The following is a 16,886-nucleotide window of genomic DNA, read 5'->3' as shown; positions in this document are numbered from 1 at the left end:
AGTCAAAGCATCCACAGTTGCATTATCTAACGTTAGCCCCCAATCCCCCTAAAATTTTGGCTAACATGTCAGGCTCATCAAACACTGATACTTACATTATGGTCAGCGCTTGCAAGATCCACTGTCAACAATGGAACAGCATCCGTCTTCAGGATTAGCTTCCTGGCAAGACCTATCGAATGTTCTCCCCAACTGATAAAGCAATTTCACTCTTAATGTGCACTGCACATGCATGACCATATCGTAATTTTCTGTCTTTTTGCATAAAGCCGGAAATAAAACCATGGTAATGCCTGCCTCCTGATTCAAATTGTTTGACATGGGGGGAGGGGACCAATACATTTATGATCAAACTTGATCAATGTACCAGTTATTCATTTTTCATATTTGGGTCACCCTACCTTGAACTGGTTTCAGCCAATTTGGTGAAAAGGCCATTAACATCGCGAGAGAACAGAGAGAAGCCCTCAAAGTCACATCAAACCATCAGTGAACAGAGCCCTCTTGTAGGGAAAACAGAGCAGCGAGGAGAGAGGCAAGTAGTGTGAGTACATGTTATATATAAACTTCAAATGAGGTTTGAAGAGGGGGCAGCTTGGTTAGAAAAGACTTCAGTTCTCGTTGTCTCTTATTTTGAACCATTTGGAGCCCTTTGAGCAGAGCTCTAAGTTTGTTTTGGTAAATTATCGTTAATAAAACACTTTGTCTCTTGAAATAGAATCGAGTTGATTATGTTTTGCTCGGTCCCTGTCATCCGTGGCAGGCTGATATGGTTTGGAAGCGACCTCGATGCGATTGAGGTTTATCTAGAAATCTGCACTTACTGAATTTGCATAAAGTGCAAAAGCATGCAAAATAATGGTGTCTTGGGAGTATTCTCAGTTAAAATACTATTTATTGTATTTCAATTACTTTTGCATACATTTCGAAGTGAGTATTTGAATATTTTGTCCTTGAAAATACAAGTAGTTGAATATTGGAATGTATTTGGAAATATACCAATACAAAGAAAATAAGTGTTTGAAATACAAATGCTTAAATATGAATGTATTTGAACCCAGGTCTGACCTTGAATCAATTCCCATTCAAGTGTTGTGTTGCACCACTACACTCTGTGCCCTGTATGAGGATGCCGGTGTCCCAAATGACACCCTATTCCCTATATAGTGCACTTCAGGGTACCATTTGGGACACAAACAATTATTCTTTAATTCTCCTCACACGGGTCACCAAATGTAGTAAAACCACAACCAAGATAAAAAACAATGAGATGAAACCTACTGAATGACCGACTCCCACATGCATCATCTTTCACCAGGACATGTTTATTTACAGCTGATAAAATGACAGGAGGTTTGTTACAGGGTGTTCCACGGGTTACGGCCACATCGACAGTTTCCACCCCCTGCGTAAGCACACTCAGTCTGGGGGGGACAAGAGGCGGGGACACAATACACAGAGCTAGAAACACACCAGTACTCTCTATGGAGACAGACTGAGACGGAGTCCGAGGGGGAGAGATGTGGGAGGAGGGAACGGGGGAATAGACTCATATTCAGATATAAAATAACATGTACAAATCTCATGGCCATCAGGCAATGTGCTCCCTATTTACAGTTGTCTTAACAGGCTACAGAGCAACTCCAGGACTGCAGGTACAGTTTACCAATCGTGCTTTGGGAGAGAAAACAAAGGCAGTTTTATGGGGTAAAACCTATGGAGCAAAGAGGGGTAGAGGGGATTCTCAGACACACATGCAGAGCGCTCCAGCCAGAGAATTGATGACAGCGATATACATGATAATCCATTTTTAAATTCTTAAGACACACACAGCACACGCACGCAGCACACATGGACTTATACTTACATGTACAGGCACGCATACACACGCGGTATCACACACATTTCAGTGCTCAAATACTGTATGCTGCCTGTGCTAAAACCCTCGTTACCCTAGCAGAGCTAACTGTCAGAGTCCACCTAGCTCTCAAGCAGTGGCAAATACTACTACTACCCAGCATTCCCAGCGCCACTGTATAATTAACGACAGGGTCATTACAAACTAATGGGCAGCACGACGGTGTCCGTCACGTCGACTCTGCAAGGAACAGTCCAGTCACCAAAGATCATGTGTACCGCTCCCTCGGCTAATGGCAAACAAGCCTCCTATTACATTTTAATTTAATGGTTTACACTGTTGCCATTGCAGCAAGGGTCCAGGGGGACAATGGGCCGTGGGAAAACCAAGGCATGCTATTATCTTAATTACAGCCTCCATTGAAATGCTGTGAAGTGACCTAAGGTCCCACTGTGTGTGTGTTTTCTTGAGGGTAAAGTGATGAATAGTAAAGACCACTGTCACGTCATCACTGAACTGTCGGACCAGAACTAAAATAAGCATTTCTTCAGCTGGAGAGCGTTCACACAAGAAAGCCTGTTTTTGCTTTTGAAAAAAGACTAATCTTTTCCGGGTCTATTTACATAAGAGCTTTGGAAAATATCTTTTTTTTCTTTACCTATTTACATGACAACATCAGAGAAAGAAAATGAACAGAAAAAAGTTATTGGTTTTCGATCATTAATATTGGCATTAAACTAAAATCAACTATAAATTAAGTGTATCTAAAAAACATGACTGAAATACTTCATGTGTGTGCCCGTGTGTTGAAGTCTAGTCTTTAACAGTTGAGAACAGAACAATTCAACATTCATTGGTTTTTGCCTTTAGTCAATAGAATGATGGCACAACTTTCAAATTAAACAAACAATATTGGACATGACCGTCTTTTTCTTTTTATAGACTACTTTTTTCCCCCCAATAACTACTCACAGAACTGTATGACAACCACATTATTTTCACATTTCAATTTCATGTCAACATCAACTGTTTTTTTTCCTGTCTTTGAGAAAAAATGTATTTAAAAAAAATTGAACGGCAAAAACATTCAATTTAAAGCAGAGTAAACATAAAATAACACAAAATTGTCTCTGTTGTTTATTGTTGTGTTTTGAGGTGCAAGATAACAAGAGCTGTAGCCTGGTTACAGATACACCATGAAGACGGTTAACAAATACACAGGAAACATTACCTATAACTCCAAGGGCCCGGTACAGATTCATTTTCTGCCAAAAAACAGCAGTACTCATGGCATCACCATCAAAACCCGTGCTAAAACACAACCTTGCACAATCCTTACAATGAAGCCAGCTCATTGGTCAACAGTGGCAGGTGTAACTATGCTCATATTCTGTTCAAAATATTTTAAATTTCCTGGCTAACTTCCTGACCACACAGACCATGTGGTCCTCCCAGATGTAACCACCTAGAACTATAATGGATCTTGGGGGATTATTTCCGACTGGCTAACAAATAGCTGTTATCAGAGATTTTTTTTCCTGTCATGCTGTCACCTTATGGAAATACATGGTACATTAGTAAAATAATGGAGACAGTCTGCATAGTTAACGCAAACGATTTTGATCAAATATGCTAAATATATTTACACAAAAATAGCTCTCACACTCATAACAGCAGACACATTCAGACACACCAAGACGAGTATCACTACAATGTGCAAAGGCACCTTTACAGTACCTGTTAATTTTTTCATCTTCTTTAAAAGAAAAACAAATCAAAAGGGTGGCATAACCGATGAGTTAGCTCAACATTCTCTGAGCCGGAAGCTCAAAGAGGAGTGGGCATACAGGGGCGGATGTAACGTAGTACACAAGCATTAGACAGGACAGCCCAGACATCACATCTTAGACCAGAGCCGCAATAGAATACAGACGAGACTGCTGCAGTGAGGACAGGGTAGCTTACTCTGTAAATGCTACTGTAGGAGATCTTTTTACCAGGCACAGTAGACTTGAGTGGGAGTCGATAGTGGCGGTACTTATCCTTAATACAGAGAGCTTTGGTGTGTATGTGTGTATGTGTTCGTGTGTGTATGTATGTGTGTAGGATCGGGTGTGTTTTTGCAAATGGGGATTGAATAAGAGGGGGAAGGAAAAGAAATAAAAGCAATGGATAAGCAACGGCCAAGGCATAAAAAAACAACAACAAAACCAAAGTCAGAGGGAAAAAACGAAACAATATTACAATCACTGATCAACACGAAGTGTCTTCGACTGGAGCCATCTTGGATAGAAACAACATCATTGATTAGTCACATAAAAACGCTTGTTGTTGGGGTCTTCCTCTCTATTATTTGTATTTACACTTTTCATTTTTCTCTGGGCCCTTATGGACATATAAGAGATATCATCATATTTTTTTATGTGTCGTGTTTATTCTGTGTTTTGGTCTCAGGGTAGGATGCTCCGAAATGTTCTCGTTTGCGGCGAGGGGCGAGAGGGCACACACATTTTATGCTTTACTGTCGTCTTGCTTTGTGTGGATGCTGTTGTCACTGTGCACTTTGATCTCGATCATGTCGGGCTTGAGCGTCTCCTTCCCGTTCTCCTCCTTCAGCGGTAGCTTCCTGTGGGAGAGAGACAAAGGAGACAGACACGTCTGAGTGAGAGACCTCAGATGAAAGGGTTAATTATAACTACACATTTCACTCAACCCACGTCTCACTCATGACCATGGCTGTTCATTGTTAATTACGGTAACAGTACAGAGAAGACGCTCAAACAATCAATACATAGAAATGTGAAAGGACTTAATCACCCTGTGAAACTTATACATTTTGATATGACATTTAGATAATGCATTTACATACACGCATACAGAGCATGCATCCTTATTGGTGAACTATAAGAGGTGGGATGAGTGGTAGTTTCCATGGCAGCATAGAGTGAATACGATGGAGAATGATGCATCCATAACATAAGTAGCGGCCCTCTACTGCTACTCAATGCATGTAATACATTCAAAGTTAACACTACCTGACTGACTGTCTAATTAATAAATTTACTTGATCAATATATTAATATAGTGGTTTATAATATCAAGTTTCAACAGCACTCAATTCACTTACTGAACATACATAAAAAAATACACAAACAAAAAATGATGTAACAAAAACAATCCCTCATCTATAACGCCGGAAATACAACAACGAACAATCTACACATGATTCATTTACAGTACTCATACAAGCTCAGTCGATTAAAGACAACACTACAACTATCAAATCCAGTAGCGTTCAACGATCCCATTGGCAAGGGACACGCTTTGGTTGAAGAGGCCTGCTGTAAGATGAACTAAACTTTGACCTTTGGCCCCTGGCTGTTGAACCATGTACTGTAGAAGGCTCTTGACTGACTGGACATGGATGTGGCCTGAATTCACCATACTCTTTCATACTAAAGCACATTTCCACGACTATATGTCCAGTCCACCACTACAACCTATAACCATGTCCATAAATGATATCAGTTAAGTGAGTGCAAGGGCAACACCATAAACCAAGACCTAGAAAACACACTAAAACACCAACTCCTTATGCTTCCTGTCAACTTCAGCTAAAGTGCCATTTTCTACTAATAGGGCTGCATATTTGGGTTAGGTTGGGGTTACATTATGCTACGTTTAGACGAGGGACACAAAATAACGTCATACCAGTGAGCATAGCTGGACAAGAACGCAAGAAAAAGGGTGACGTCAAAAGCAAGCCAACACGACAGTATGCGTTGCTATGGTAATTTCAGTAAACAATAAGTGCAAATTAACATCCGGTAGAAAACAACACTACTGCAAAGGTCAAAATATTTGAACTCTGCGGGGCAAGTCCCTTCTACCGTGGCTACTGACGGCATTCACCACCTGGCTCAACGGGCATTTACCATTGTGCTGTCATTGAAAACAATGACATCCGATTTGCCGTCTACCTCGTACCATCTAAACGCAGCATTAGGGTGGACAGGGCCTTAGAACCCTAGTGGTTCTGGTTCCTTACTCAGGCTCTGTGAGAGGTGTAGTCTCGTTGGGTTCGTGCACTGGGCTCCCATCGTGGTTAGTTATTCTCTCCTCTTCCGTTCTCATCTCAACGATAGGATCCTTGGACCCATCGCCCCTACGCACAAACACACACAGGCATGAGCATGCACGTGCGCACACACACACACACACACACACACACACACACACACACACACACACACACACACACACACACACACACACACACACACACACACACACACACACACACACACATCAGCAAATCCCTTTGTGACACAAAGCAGACAGAAGCAGCGCTTTCCTGTTCTCGTCTCTCCTTTACTTCTATGATATCTCCAGCGGCCATGTCTCCATGCAACCCTGTATACTTAACCCTCACACAGAAGGCGGAGGAGATATCTCAGTGTGCCTGTCTGTAATCTACAGAGCCTCCAAGTGACACCAAGGCACAGTGGGGAAGTCTCTCTCGTTCCCTCGCTTGCTCCTTCCTCCGACAATGTTAATCTCGCCAATAAGGCTATCCACACCAGTGCTTTGGGGCTTGCTGACAATCCAAAGGGATTGGATTGGGCTGAGTCGGGGGAACCTGACTGGCCCTGGGTTCAACCACTTCCTATCTCAGGGGGTTTGGGTGTTAAGCTCCACAGTATGTCAGTAGTGACTCTGAGGGGGCCGATGTCCTATAATAAGCCTGAAAAGTCCACAATGCCGGGCATACACTACTCAATTTTTTTTGCCACAAATTCGCCACATTTTTTGCCGTCCCAGACAAATTTCCATGATCGGGGTGAAATTCTATGAACTAGGGCTAGGATTAGTACGTTGGGACTCACGAAGTTTGAGCGAGTCAAGGACACACCGATGATGGCTGTTCAGTTCTCCAGATCCCTGTCGGTTGTCCGATAATTTTCAGACTTTTTGGTCGTACATCTTGTAGTATGTGCAGTGCTACGACGCGATTGGGCAAGGACTGCTGACAATGGCCAATGAGGGCTCAGCATGTGAGACCAACAATGATGGCGAAGAAGAAAGCAACAGCAACACACACCGTGTGGACTGAGGTGATGGAAGATAGATTGGTGGAGCTGTGGAGAGAGCACAATGCCTTTTCAATGGGCAAGTTCGTTTTATATGGCCCGGTGACCCGGATGAGCGGAGTTTGCTTATTTTAGACCATTCCATTGGTCCTTAAGTGAAATCTCCACCCAGCTGGGGCACCAATATTACATCTGCATCCTAGCATGATCAAAACCAAAAAGAAAATATGAAATAATAATGATAATATAGAATTAAGTCCATATTCTGCTCCTCGGTCTCTTTAAAAAAAAAAAGTTTCTGCACACAATGTGCACACTAATAAACCAGTTCACTGTTTGCGTGTCAGCATTTTTTTCCTATGACAACCAAGAAACTCAGGGCAAGATCAAATAGGGAATCATTGTGTAATGTGAGCAACCTGGGGTTGAGGATGGACAGAATTAAATATTTGGGACAAGGAAATCGGCGCACGTCCAAGTTGTTAAGATTTTAGAATTGTGTAGTGTATTCCCAGCGTAAGGTTCAGTCCTCAAACAGTCTGAGAATGCCGAACATAAACATGTAGAGACAATTGACAAGTACCATCCACATTAAAGCAGCTTGCGGGCCGCATTTGGCCTACGGGCTTGTAGTTTGAGAACCCTGCTTTAAACACAAGGGAGAAACGAGTCCAAACAGCATGTAGGAAACACATATAAACCATACCTTTTACGAAGCAAAAGTGCAGTCCTCAAGTCCCGCCAGACCTTACATATCCTATTATAACCTATAACATAAGACAACACTCCTAAGCCAAAGATAACTCAATTACTATTTCCTCCAAGATGCAGAACTAATCTTACAAACCTAAAAAAAACATGGTCAGTTACTTTGCCACTATATTTGCCACTTAGTGAAAAGTGTACAGTGCTTAAAATGCTAAACAATAATTAAGTATAGGAGATGAGTTGTACATTTATCTCGGTAGAAGACACAAATGGGTTAATCAATCATGTTGGGTGTTGGTTTAATTTATTCCATCCTAATGTTATTCATAGTAATATTATGTCCCCAAATAGATTTCTCTCTATTTGGACGTGTGTTTATTTGTTTTTACAATGCTGTGCTTGTTTATTTAGCTTTTTTTAGCACTTTGAGATTATTTTTTGTACTGAAAAGCACTATATAAGCTAAATAAAATATTATGATTAGGAATGTATTTTGTTTGTATAGAAACACAATGTGAATCTATTAAAAAGGACACAAACTGTTGATTAACACCTTTTCCACATAAGCACGTCCTTGCTCAATACAAAATGAATTATGGCAGGCAAAAACACATCAAATATGCAATTAAATAATTATACATTGCTAATGCACATTTGTATGCTTCGTCACCTAAAAATGCTGAAAGCATGCATTCCTGAAATCAATTAATAGTTAATTAGCCAGTGAATTAAAGTTATTTTAATTTAATCAAATTATTTAATTATAATGTGATTCTTTTGGAAATATAAAGTGGGCCGCTATTGTGTGGGAACAAATACGGGCTGGTTGTTGTCCCTTTCCCTCTGCCCTTGTTCAACCCCCCTGCAGATCTGAGACAATTGAGTTGGTGTAAGTAGTAGCTCCAGCTAGTTTCTTCTATTTTGCTTACACCCATTTTAAAATCAGATCTAGCAAGGCTGCAAGGAAGGGAACAACTTTTTGGAATGAGATGCTGCCCAAAGCAAACTGGTAAAACACGCTGTATTCTTTGCGTCATAGACATGACCAGCACAACCATACGTGAATTACGTAGCACAACCCTACACAAGTCAGCTCCATCAGAATCAAATTTTACTATCCAAATTTTACTATCAACTCTTTCCAATTTACCACTTACTGTCATGAGAAGGTGTACCATTTACATGTGTCTTACATAACTTATACAATCCTACAGAACATTCAACACATCTCTAAGACTCAGAATCCCATCTTAGCACCACTTAAGCACCGTGGTGGACTTGAATTAGCATCTGAAACTTAAAGCATCTCCTACTTTCCATTAATCCAAATCCCTCAGATGTGTAGAAAGGCCTGAGGCAGTCTGCAGTCTCAGCAGGAAGATATCACCCACCCACCCACTGACCAGACAGTCGCACGCACCCACCCACGACCAGTCAGTCGCAAGCACGCACACACACGCGCAGACTCCATTACACCTCCCTGTGACTCAGCACAATGTTCAGTCTAGCTACACGCTGTCTTGTTAGGCTCTTCCCTTCCCTTGGCTTGGAGAGACATACTGACAACTCTCCCACTCTATCCATCTTTCTCCCTATATCCCTCTCTCCACTTTATTCCTCTTTCACTCTCTTTATCTCTCGTTCTCCCCAACCCCCCACTCTCTCTTTCCATCTTTCCCAATCTTTATTGCTCTTTCACTCTCACTCTACATCCATTCTACTGTGCTAGAGTCATCAGTCCTATCTTGCATTTATTAATTATTCATGCTGTTTCAAATGAAACTCCAGTTTCATGGGAAGGAAAGTGGAGGTAAACAGTAATAGCTGTGGTTTTGCAATGGCATGCTCAGTGAAGCCTGAACACAGATACGCACACACTGTTACCTAGATTTAGACACAATCTTGTATTATTCCCCTCTATCACACATACACATGCATGTGCACACACGCCACAAACAAACATATGGACACACATGCACGCACGTACAAACACACAAGTGCGTGCATACACACCAAACATACCACATACAAGTTCACATGAAAAAACAAACTGTACCGAGTATATTTCTGCGTAGTGAGCATTAAATGATTGAATGAGTGATTAACATATTTTGACAGTGGGGAGTGACCGGGTGAGATATAAACTGCCGTTGCGTGCGTCTCAATTGGCTTACTTTCCATCATCTGCAATTATATGTAAAGTTTGGACAGGTGAAAATAATAATGTCTGAAACCAAATGGAGGATTAACTTTCACCTTTCCAATTCTTCCAGATCAGAACGTATGAGGGAAAAGGAAGTATAAAGAATTGAGACGCACTCTGAGTGAGTGAGTAAGGGAGTCAGTGAATGAGGGAGTGAGTGAGTAAGCAAGTGAGTGAGTGAGCGAGTGAACAATAGCTTGCGACTAACTGCCTGACAATGTCACATCACACATTCTATAACACAAGGTCAGTCTTCGCAGTTCAAAGGTCCACTCACAGGTAGGCGGCCTTTCCCTCCTCCATCTCCTTGCTCTTGCCGCTGGTGGCCGTCTTCTTGCTGCAGAGCTTGCGCGTGATACACATGAGCAGGCCGCACTGGCGCAGGAAGTAGCAGCTGACGTCAACCACCACGAGGACCAGGAGGAGGCCGACCAGGCCCAGGCCCACGACAGGCCCCAGCCCCAGGCCGCTGAACAGGGAGTCTGCTGGATGGAGGCCAGACAGAGAGAGAGTACTGTCACTCAACGAGTTACAGAGAAAGAGTAAGTGATACACAACATATTAATATAACCCAGGCCATCCACAGGCCCGAGCCTAAGGCCACTGAACAGGGATTATCCTGGATGGAGAGAGAGTATTGTCACTCAACAAGTTATACAGGCATCAGACACACATCAAGGTGATATAACCTGGGCTGAGCCACATCACAACCGCCCCCAGGCCAAAGCTGCTGAACAGGTAGTCTGCTAAGATGGGAGAAACAAAGAGAAAGCTCTGTGGGAAGCTGCTATAGACCACCAAGTCCTAAGTCAGTATGTGCTTGATAATGTATGTGATATCAACAGAGGTACATTTTCTGGGTGATTTTAAATATTAACTGTCTTTCATCAAGCTGCCAACTCAAGAAAAAGCTTCAAACCGTAACCAATGCCTGCAACCTGGTTCAGGTTATCAATCAACCTACCCGTTGTCATGACTCTCCTGTGAGGATCCAAGGATCAGGTTACAGTGGATCAGCTCTACAGAGCCCCGTCTCTCCCGCAGAGGGATTGATGTGGGGGTTTTATGACACCTCACGTTGATCGTAAACCATAGGCAGCAGATGATTCCTTTTGGGGTCTAGTTTGGGCGATTGGAATGTCTGTGTGCCTTATGAAGATTTTGCCGGCCAAAAACTACAACATCAAACAATAGACACTGGGACAATATATTTCCACAACCGACTGTTGGGAATGATGACAGTTGGAATTTGGAATATGAATGTCCATTTTGTTATGTCATTAAAAGTTGCATGAAGACTTTACAATGAAAACATTGGAACTTGAAGAATTTTCATACTGTCATATCATATCATGTTAACCTGTTGGGGATAGGGGGCAGTATTTGCACGGCCAGATAAAAAACGTACCCGATTTAATCTGGTTACTACTCCTGCCCAGAAACTAGAATATGCATATAATTGTTTGATTTGGATAGAAAACACCCTAAAGTTTCTAAAACTGTTTGAATGTTGTCTGTGAGTATAACAGAACTCATTTGGCAGGCCAAAACCTGAGAAGATTCCAAACAGGAAGCGCCCTCTCTGACCATTTCTTGGCCTTCTTGATCATCTCTATCCAAAACAGGGGATCTCTGGCATAACGTGACATTTTCTAACGCTCCCATAGGCTCTCAGAAGGCGCCAGAACGTTGAATGATGACTTTGTAGGCCATGGCGCATACACGAGACTCCACCATGTTTACATTTTCTTTGAACGAAAACAGGGTTTCCCGGTCGGAATTTTATCGCTTTTTTTACGAGAAAAATCGCATAAAAATTGATTTTAACCTGTTAGGGCTAGGGGGCAGTATTGATACGGCTGGATAAAAAACATACCCGATTTAATCTGGTTACCACTCCTACCCAGTAACTAGAATATGCATATACTTATTACATATGGATAGAAAACACCCTAAATTTTCTAAAACTGTTTGAATGGTGTCTGTGAGTATAACAGAACTCAAATGGCAGGTCAAAACCTGAGAGATTCCTTTACAGGAAGTGGCCTGTCTGACCATTTGTTGAACTTCTTTTCCATCTCTATCATTTACTAAGGATCTCTGCTCTAACGTGACACTTCCCACGTCGTCCATAGGCGCTCAGAGCCCGGGAAAAAACAGAATGTCGTCATTCCAGCCCCAGGCTGAAACACATTATCGCCTTTCTCAAGTGGCCGATCAAGGGACACTGGCTTATGCGCGTGACCCCGACCGCCCCCGCCTTTGGGATTTTTTCCTCTGTTTGCCGAAAAGGAGATTCCCTGTCGGAATATTATCGCTTTTCTACGAGAAAAATGTCGTAAAAATTGATTTTAAACAGCGGTTGACATGCTTCGAAGTACGGTAATGGAATACTTAGAATTTTATTGTCACGAATTGCGCCATGCGCGTGACACTTCTTTACTATTTCGGATAGTGTCTGGAACGCATACGAACAAAACGCCGCTATTCGGATATAACAATGGATTATTTTGGACCAAACCAACATTTGTTATTGAAGTAGCAGTCCTGGGTGTGTATTCTGACGAAGACAACAAAAGGTAATGAAACTTTTATAATAGTAAATATGATTATGGTGAGTGCTAAACTTGCCGGGTGTCTAAATAGCGAGCCAGTGATGCCTGGGCTATGTACTTAGAATATTGCAAAATGTGCTTTCACCAAAAAGCTATTTTAAAATCGGACATATCGAGTGCATAGAGGAGGTCTGTATCTATAATTCTTAAAATAATTGTTATGCTTTTTGTGAACGTTTATCGTGAGTAATTTAGTAAAATGTTAGCGAATTCCCCGGAAGTTTGCGGGGGGTATGCTAGTTCTGAACGTCACATGCTAATGTAAAAAGCTGGTTTTTGAAATAAATATGAACTTGATTGAACAAAACATGCATGTATTGTATAACATAATGTCCTAGGGTTGTCATCTGATGAAGATCATCAAAGGTGAGTGCTGCATTTAGCTGTCTTCTGGGTTTTGGTGACATTATATGCTGGCTTGAAAAATGGGTGTCTGATTATTTCTGGCTTGGTACTCTGCTGACATAATCTAATGTTTTGCTTTCGTTGTAAAGCCTTTTTGAAATCGGACAGTGTGGTTAGATTAACGAGAGTCTTGTCTTTAAATGGCTGTAAAATAGTCATATGTTTGAGAAATTGAAGTAATAGGATTTTTAAGGTTTTGAAAATCGCGCCACAGGATAGCAGTGGCTGTTACGTAGGTGGGACGAATTCGTCCCGCCTAGCCTAGAGAGGTTAAACAGCGTTTGACATGCTTCGAAGTACGGTAATGGAATATTTTGAATTTTTTTGTCACGGAACGCGCCGGGCGGGTCACCCTTCTTTACCCTTCGGATAGTGTCTTGAACGCACGAACAAAACGCCGCTATTTGGATATAACTATGGATTATTTGGAACCAAACCAACATTTGTTATTGAAGTAGAAGTCCTGGGAGTGCATTCTGACGAAGAACAGCAAAGGTAATCCAATTTTTCTTATAGTAAATCTGAGTTTGGTGAGTACCAAACTTGGTGGGTGTCAAAATAGCTAGCCTGTGATGGCCGGGCTATCTACTCAGAATATTGCAAAATGTGCTTTCACCGAAAAGCTATTTTAAAATCGGACATAGCGATTGCATAAAGGAGTTCTGTATCTATAATTTTTTTAATAATTGTTATGTTTTTTGTGAACGTTTATCGTGAGTAATTTAGTAAATTCACCGGAAGTGTTCGGTGGGAATGCTAGTCACATACTAGTCACATGCTAATGTAAAAAGCTGGTTTTTGATATAAATATGAACTTGATTGAACAAAACATGCATGTATTGTATAACATAATGTCCTAGGAGTGTCATCTGATGAAGATCATCAAAGGTTAGTGCTGCATTTAGCTGTGGTTTTGGTTTTTGTGACATTATATGTTAGCTTGAAAAATGGGTGTCTGATTATTTCTGGCTGGGTACTCTGCTGACATAATCTAATGTTTTGCTTTCGTTGTAAAGCCTTTTTGAAATCGGACAGTGTGGTTAGATTAACGAGAGTCTTGTCTTTAAAATGGTGTAAAATAGTCATATGTTTGAGAAATTGAAGTAATAGCATTTCTAAGGTATTTGAATATCGCGCCACGGGATTCCACTGGCTGTTGAGTAGGTGGGACGTTAACTTCTTGGGGCTATGTGGGACGCTAGCGTGCCACCCGTGGTGCACCCTATCAACAGCAGGTGCATTTCAAGAGCGGCAAATTTGAAACCAAATAAATGTCAAAATTCAAATTTTTCAAACATACAACTATCTTACACCCTTTGAAAGATAAACATCTCCTTAATCTAACCACGTTGTCCGATTTCAAAAAGATTTTACGGCGAAAGCATAAAGTTAGATTATGTTAGGAGAGTACATTGACAATAGCTGTGTGTAATGTTTTGTCAATTCAAAGCCAGGCGTCACCAAAACCATAAAACCAGCTAAAATGATGCACTAACCTTTTACAATCTCCATCAGATGACACTCCTAGGACATTATGTTAGACAATGCATGCATTTTTAGTTCTATCAAGTTCATATTTATATCCAAAAACAGCGTTTTACTATGGCATTGATGTTGAGGAAATCGTTTCCCTCCAATAACCGGCAGTCAAGTCAGCACCACAAATTAAATAATTAAAATTAGAAAACATTGGTAAAATATTATATTGTCATTTAAAGAATTATAGATTTACATCTCTTGAACGCAATCAACTTGCCAGATTTAAAAATAACCTTACTGGGAAATCACACTTTGCAATAATCTGAGCACTGCGCCCAGAAAAAGATGCTTTGTCTGTATAGCAAACGGCCATGTTGGAGAGATCTAAAATCGAAAATACTATGTAAATAATCCATTACCTTTGATTCTCTTCATCAGATGTCACTTCCAGGAATCCCAGGTCCATAACGAATGTAGTTTTGTTCAAAAAAGCTCATCATTTATATCCAAAAAGCTCCGTGTTGTTAGCACATGATCTAAGCCAGCTGGAATTCTCGTCATGAACGAGGGGAAAAAATATATTTACGTTCGTTCAAACATGTCAAACGTTGTATAGCATAAATCATTAGTGCCTTTTTTAACCAGAACATGAATAATATTCAAGGTGGACGAATGCATTCTCTTGTATAACGTATTGGAACGAGGGTACCCAACATGAACTCGCGCGCCAGAGTCTAATCGGCCATCACCGTTCCATGGCTCTTGTTCGGTCAGATCTCACAGTAAAAGACTCAAAACACTTTGTAAAGGCTGGTGACATCTAGTGGAAGCAATAGGAAGTGCCAAAACATTAATCAACCCCTGTGTGTTTCAATGGCATAGGCTTAAAGGTAATTCAACACATCAGGTATCCACTTACTGTCAGAAAATGTCTCAGGGTTTTGCCTGCCAAATGAGTTCTGTTATACTCACAGACACCATTCAAACAGTTTTAGAAACTTTATTGTGTTTTCTATCCATATATAATAAGTATATGCATATTCTAGTTACTGGGTAGGATTAGTAACCAGATTAAATCGGGTACGTTTATTTATCCAGCCGTGAAAATACTGCCCCCTAGCCCCAACAGGTTAACATACTTCACGTTGAGTAGAAAATATGCAGGAAAAAGACAATGGTTTTGTGACGATAAGATTGTGATTTTAGTTCTCTAACAAGATTATAGTCAATTGTGATACCTTGCCTTGTAATTAGTCACGCCCCAGGGAACCTAGAGAGCGTATCAGCATGACGTAAAAGCCCCCTTTTAACCGAGGGTATAAAGCATTTGTGTTAAGAATTAACTTCTTGTGGATCTGTGGGATGCTAGCGTCCCATTTTGACACCTTCCAGTGAAATTGCATGGCGCCAAATTCAAATTAAATTATGTGCAATACATCAAAATAAAGCTTAACTTGTTGTTAATCCAGCCACCATGTCAGATATCAAAAAGGCTTTACGGCAAAAGCAAACCATGCGATTATCTGAGGACAGCACCCAGCACACAAATGCATAACAAATCATTTTCAGCCAGGGAGTTGCGACACGAAAGTCAGAAATAGGGATATAATATATGCCTTACCTTTGAAGATCTTCTTCTGTTGGCACTCCAAAAGGTCCCAGTTACATTACAAATGGTTATTTTGTTCGATAAAGTCCTTCTTTATATCCATAAAAACTCAGTTTAGCTAGCGCGCTTCAGTCAATAATCCACTCTGTTTCCCTCCAAAATGCATACGAAATTAATCCCAAACGTTACCAATAAACTTATACAAACAAGTCAATCAACGTTTATAATCAAACCTTAGGTTCCCTAATACGCAAATAAACAATCAAATTTAAGACGGAGAATCGTTATTGTCTTTACCGGAGAAAAATACCAAAGAACGCGCTCTCATTCACGTGCTTGGAAACACTACAGCCAAAATGGGAGCCACCTAGAAAAACTACAATTTCTGCCTCATTTTTACAAAAACCAGCATGAAACTCTTTCTAAAGACTGTTGATATCTAGTGGAAGACCTAGGAACTGCAATCGGGAACGATTTCACCCTATTATAAAAATGCCAGCCATTGAAATCAGTGGAAGGATGAAATATTTTTTGGGGGGGGATGGTTTGTCCTCGGGGTTTCAGTTCTGTTATACTCACAGAAATTATTTTAACATTTTTCGAAACTTTAGAGTGTTTTCTATCCAAATCTACCAATTATATGCATATCCTAGCTTCTGGGCCTGAGTAGCAGGCAGTTTACTTTGGGCCCGCTTTTCATCCGGACGTCAAAATACCGCCCCCATCCCAAAGAAGTTAACATATCAGACTAGAATGACCACGAACTGCAGCTGAGGTCTACAATTAGTCATGATCCCGAAACGCAACATGAGGTTGAAGACAAACGGAACCTCTCAACAATCAATACCACTCTGGAATCATCTACACGGTTGATTAGCCGTCCTCAAAAGACCCCTCTTCCAGAATGAGTACAAGTAAC

At 41.0% G+C, this 16,886-nt stretch overlaps 1 protein-coding gene across 2 annotated transcripts in view; it reads right to left on the bottom strand.

Moving 5' to 3' along the window:
- Positions 1-1,304: 1,304 nt before the first annotated feature.
- LOC106575122 (neural cell adhesion molecule 2) overlaps positions 1,305-16,886 on the bottom strand; it is a 433,746-nt gene continuing 418,164 nt past the window's right edge. The window contains exons 15-17 of one of the 2 annotated variants that reach the window (XM_014151337.2): positions 10,137-10,344; positions 5,907-6,023; positions 1,305-4,484 (exon numbers count right to left, since the gene is read on the bottom strand). In XM_014151337.2, coding sequence (XP_014006812.2) covers positions 4,370-4,484; positions 5,907-6,023; positions 10,137-10,344 — 440 coding nt within the window. In that variant the 3' untranslated portion in view covers positions 1,305-4,369. The remainder of the gene's footprint in view (positions 4,485-5,906; positions 6,024-10,136; positions 10,345-16,886) is intronic. The other variant, XM_014151338.2, reaches the window with a different exon arrangement.

The sequence above is a fragment of the Salmo salar genome, chromosome ssa17 (assembly GCF_905237065.1).
Source record: "Salmo salar chromosome ssa17, Ssal_v3.1, whole genome shotgun sequence".
Lineage (NCBI taxonomy): Eukaryota > Metazoa > Chordata > Actinopteri > Salmoniformes > Salmonidae > Salmo > Salmo salar.
The sequence above is the reverse complement of the archived record's forward strand: the minus strand, read 5'-3'. Positions and strand labels throughout refer to the sequence as shown.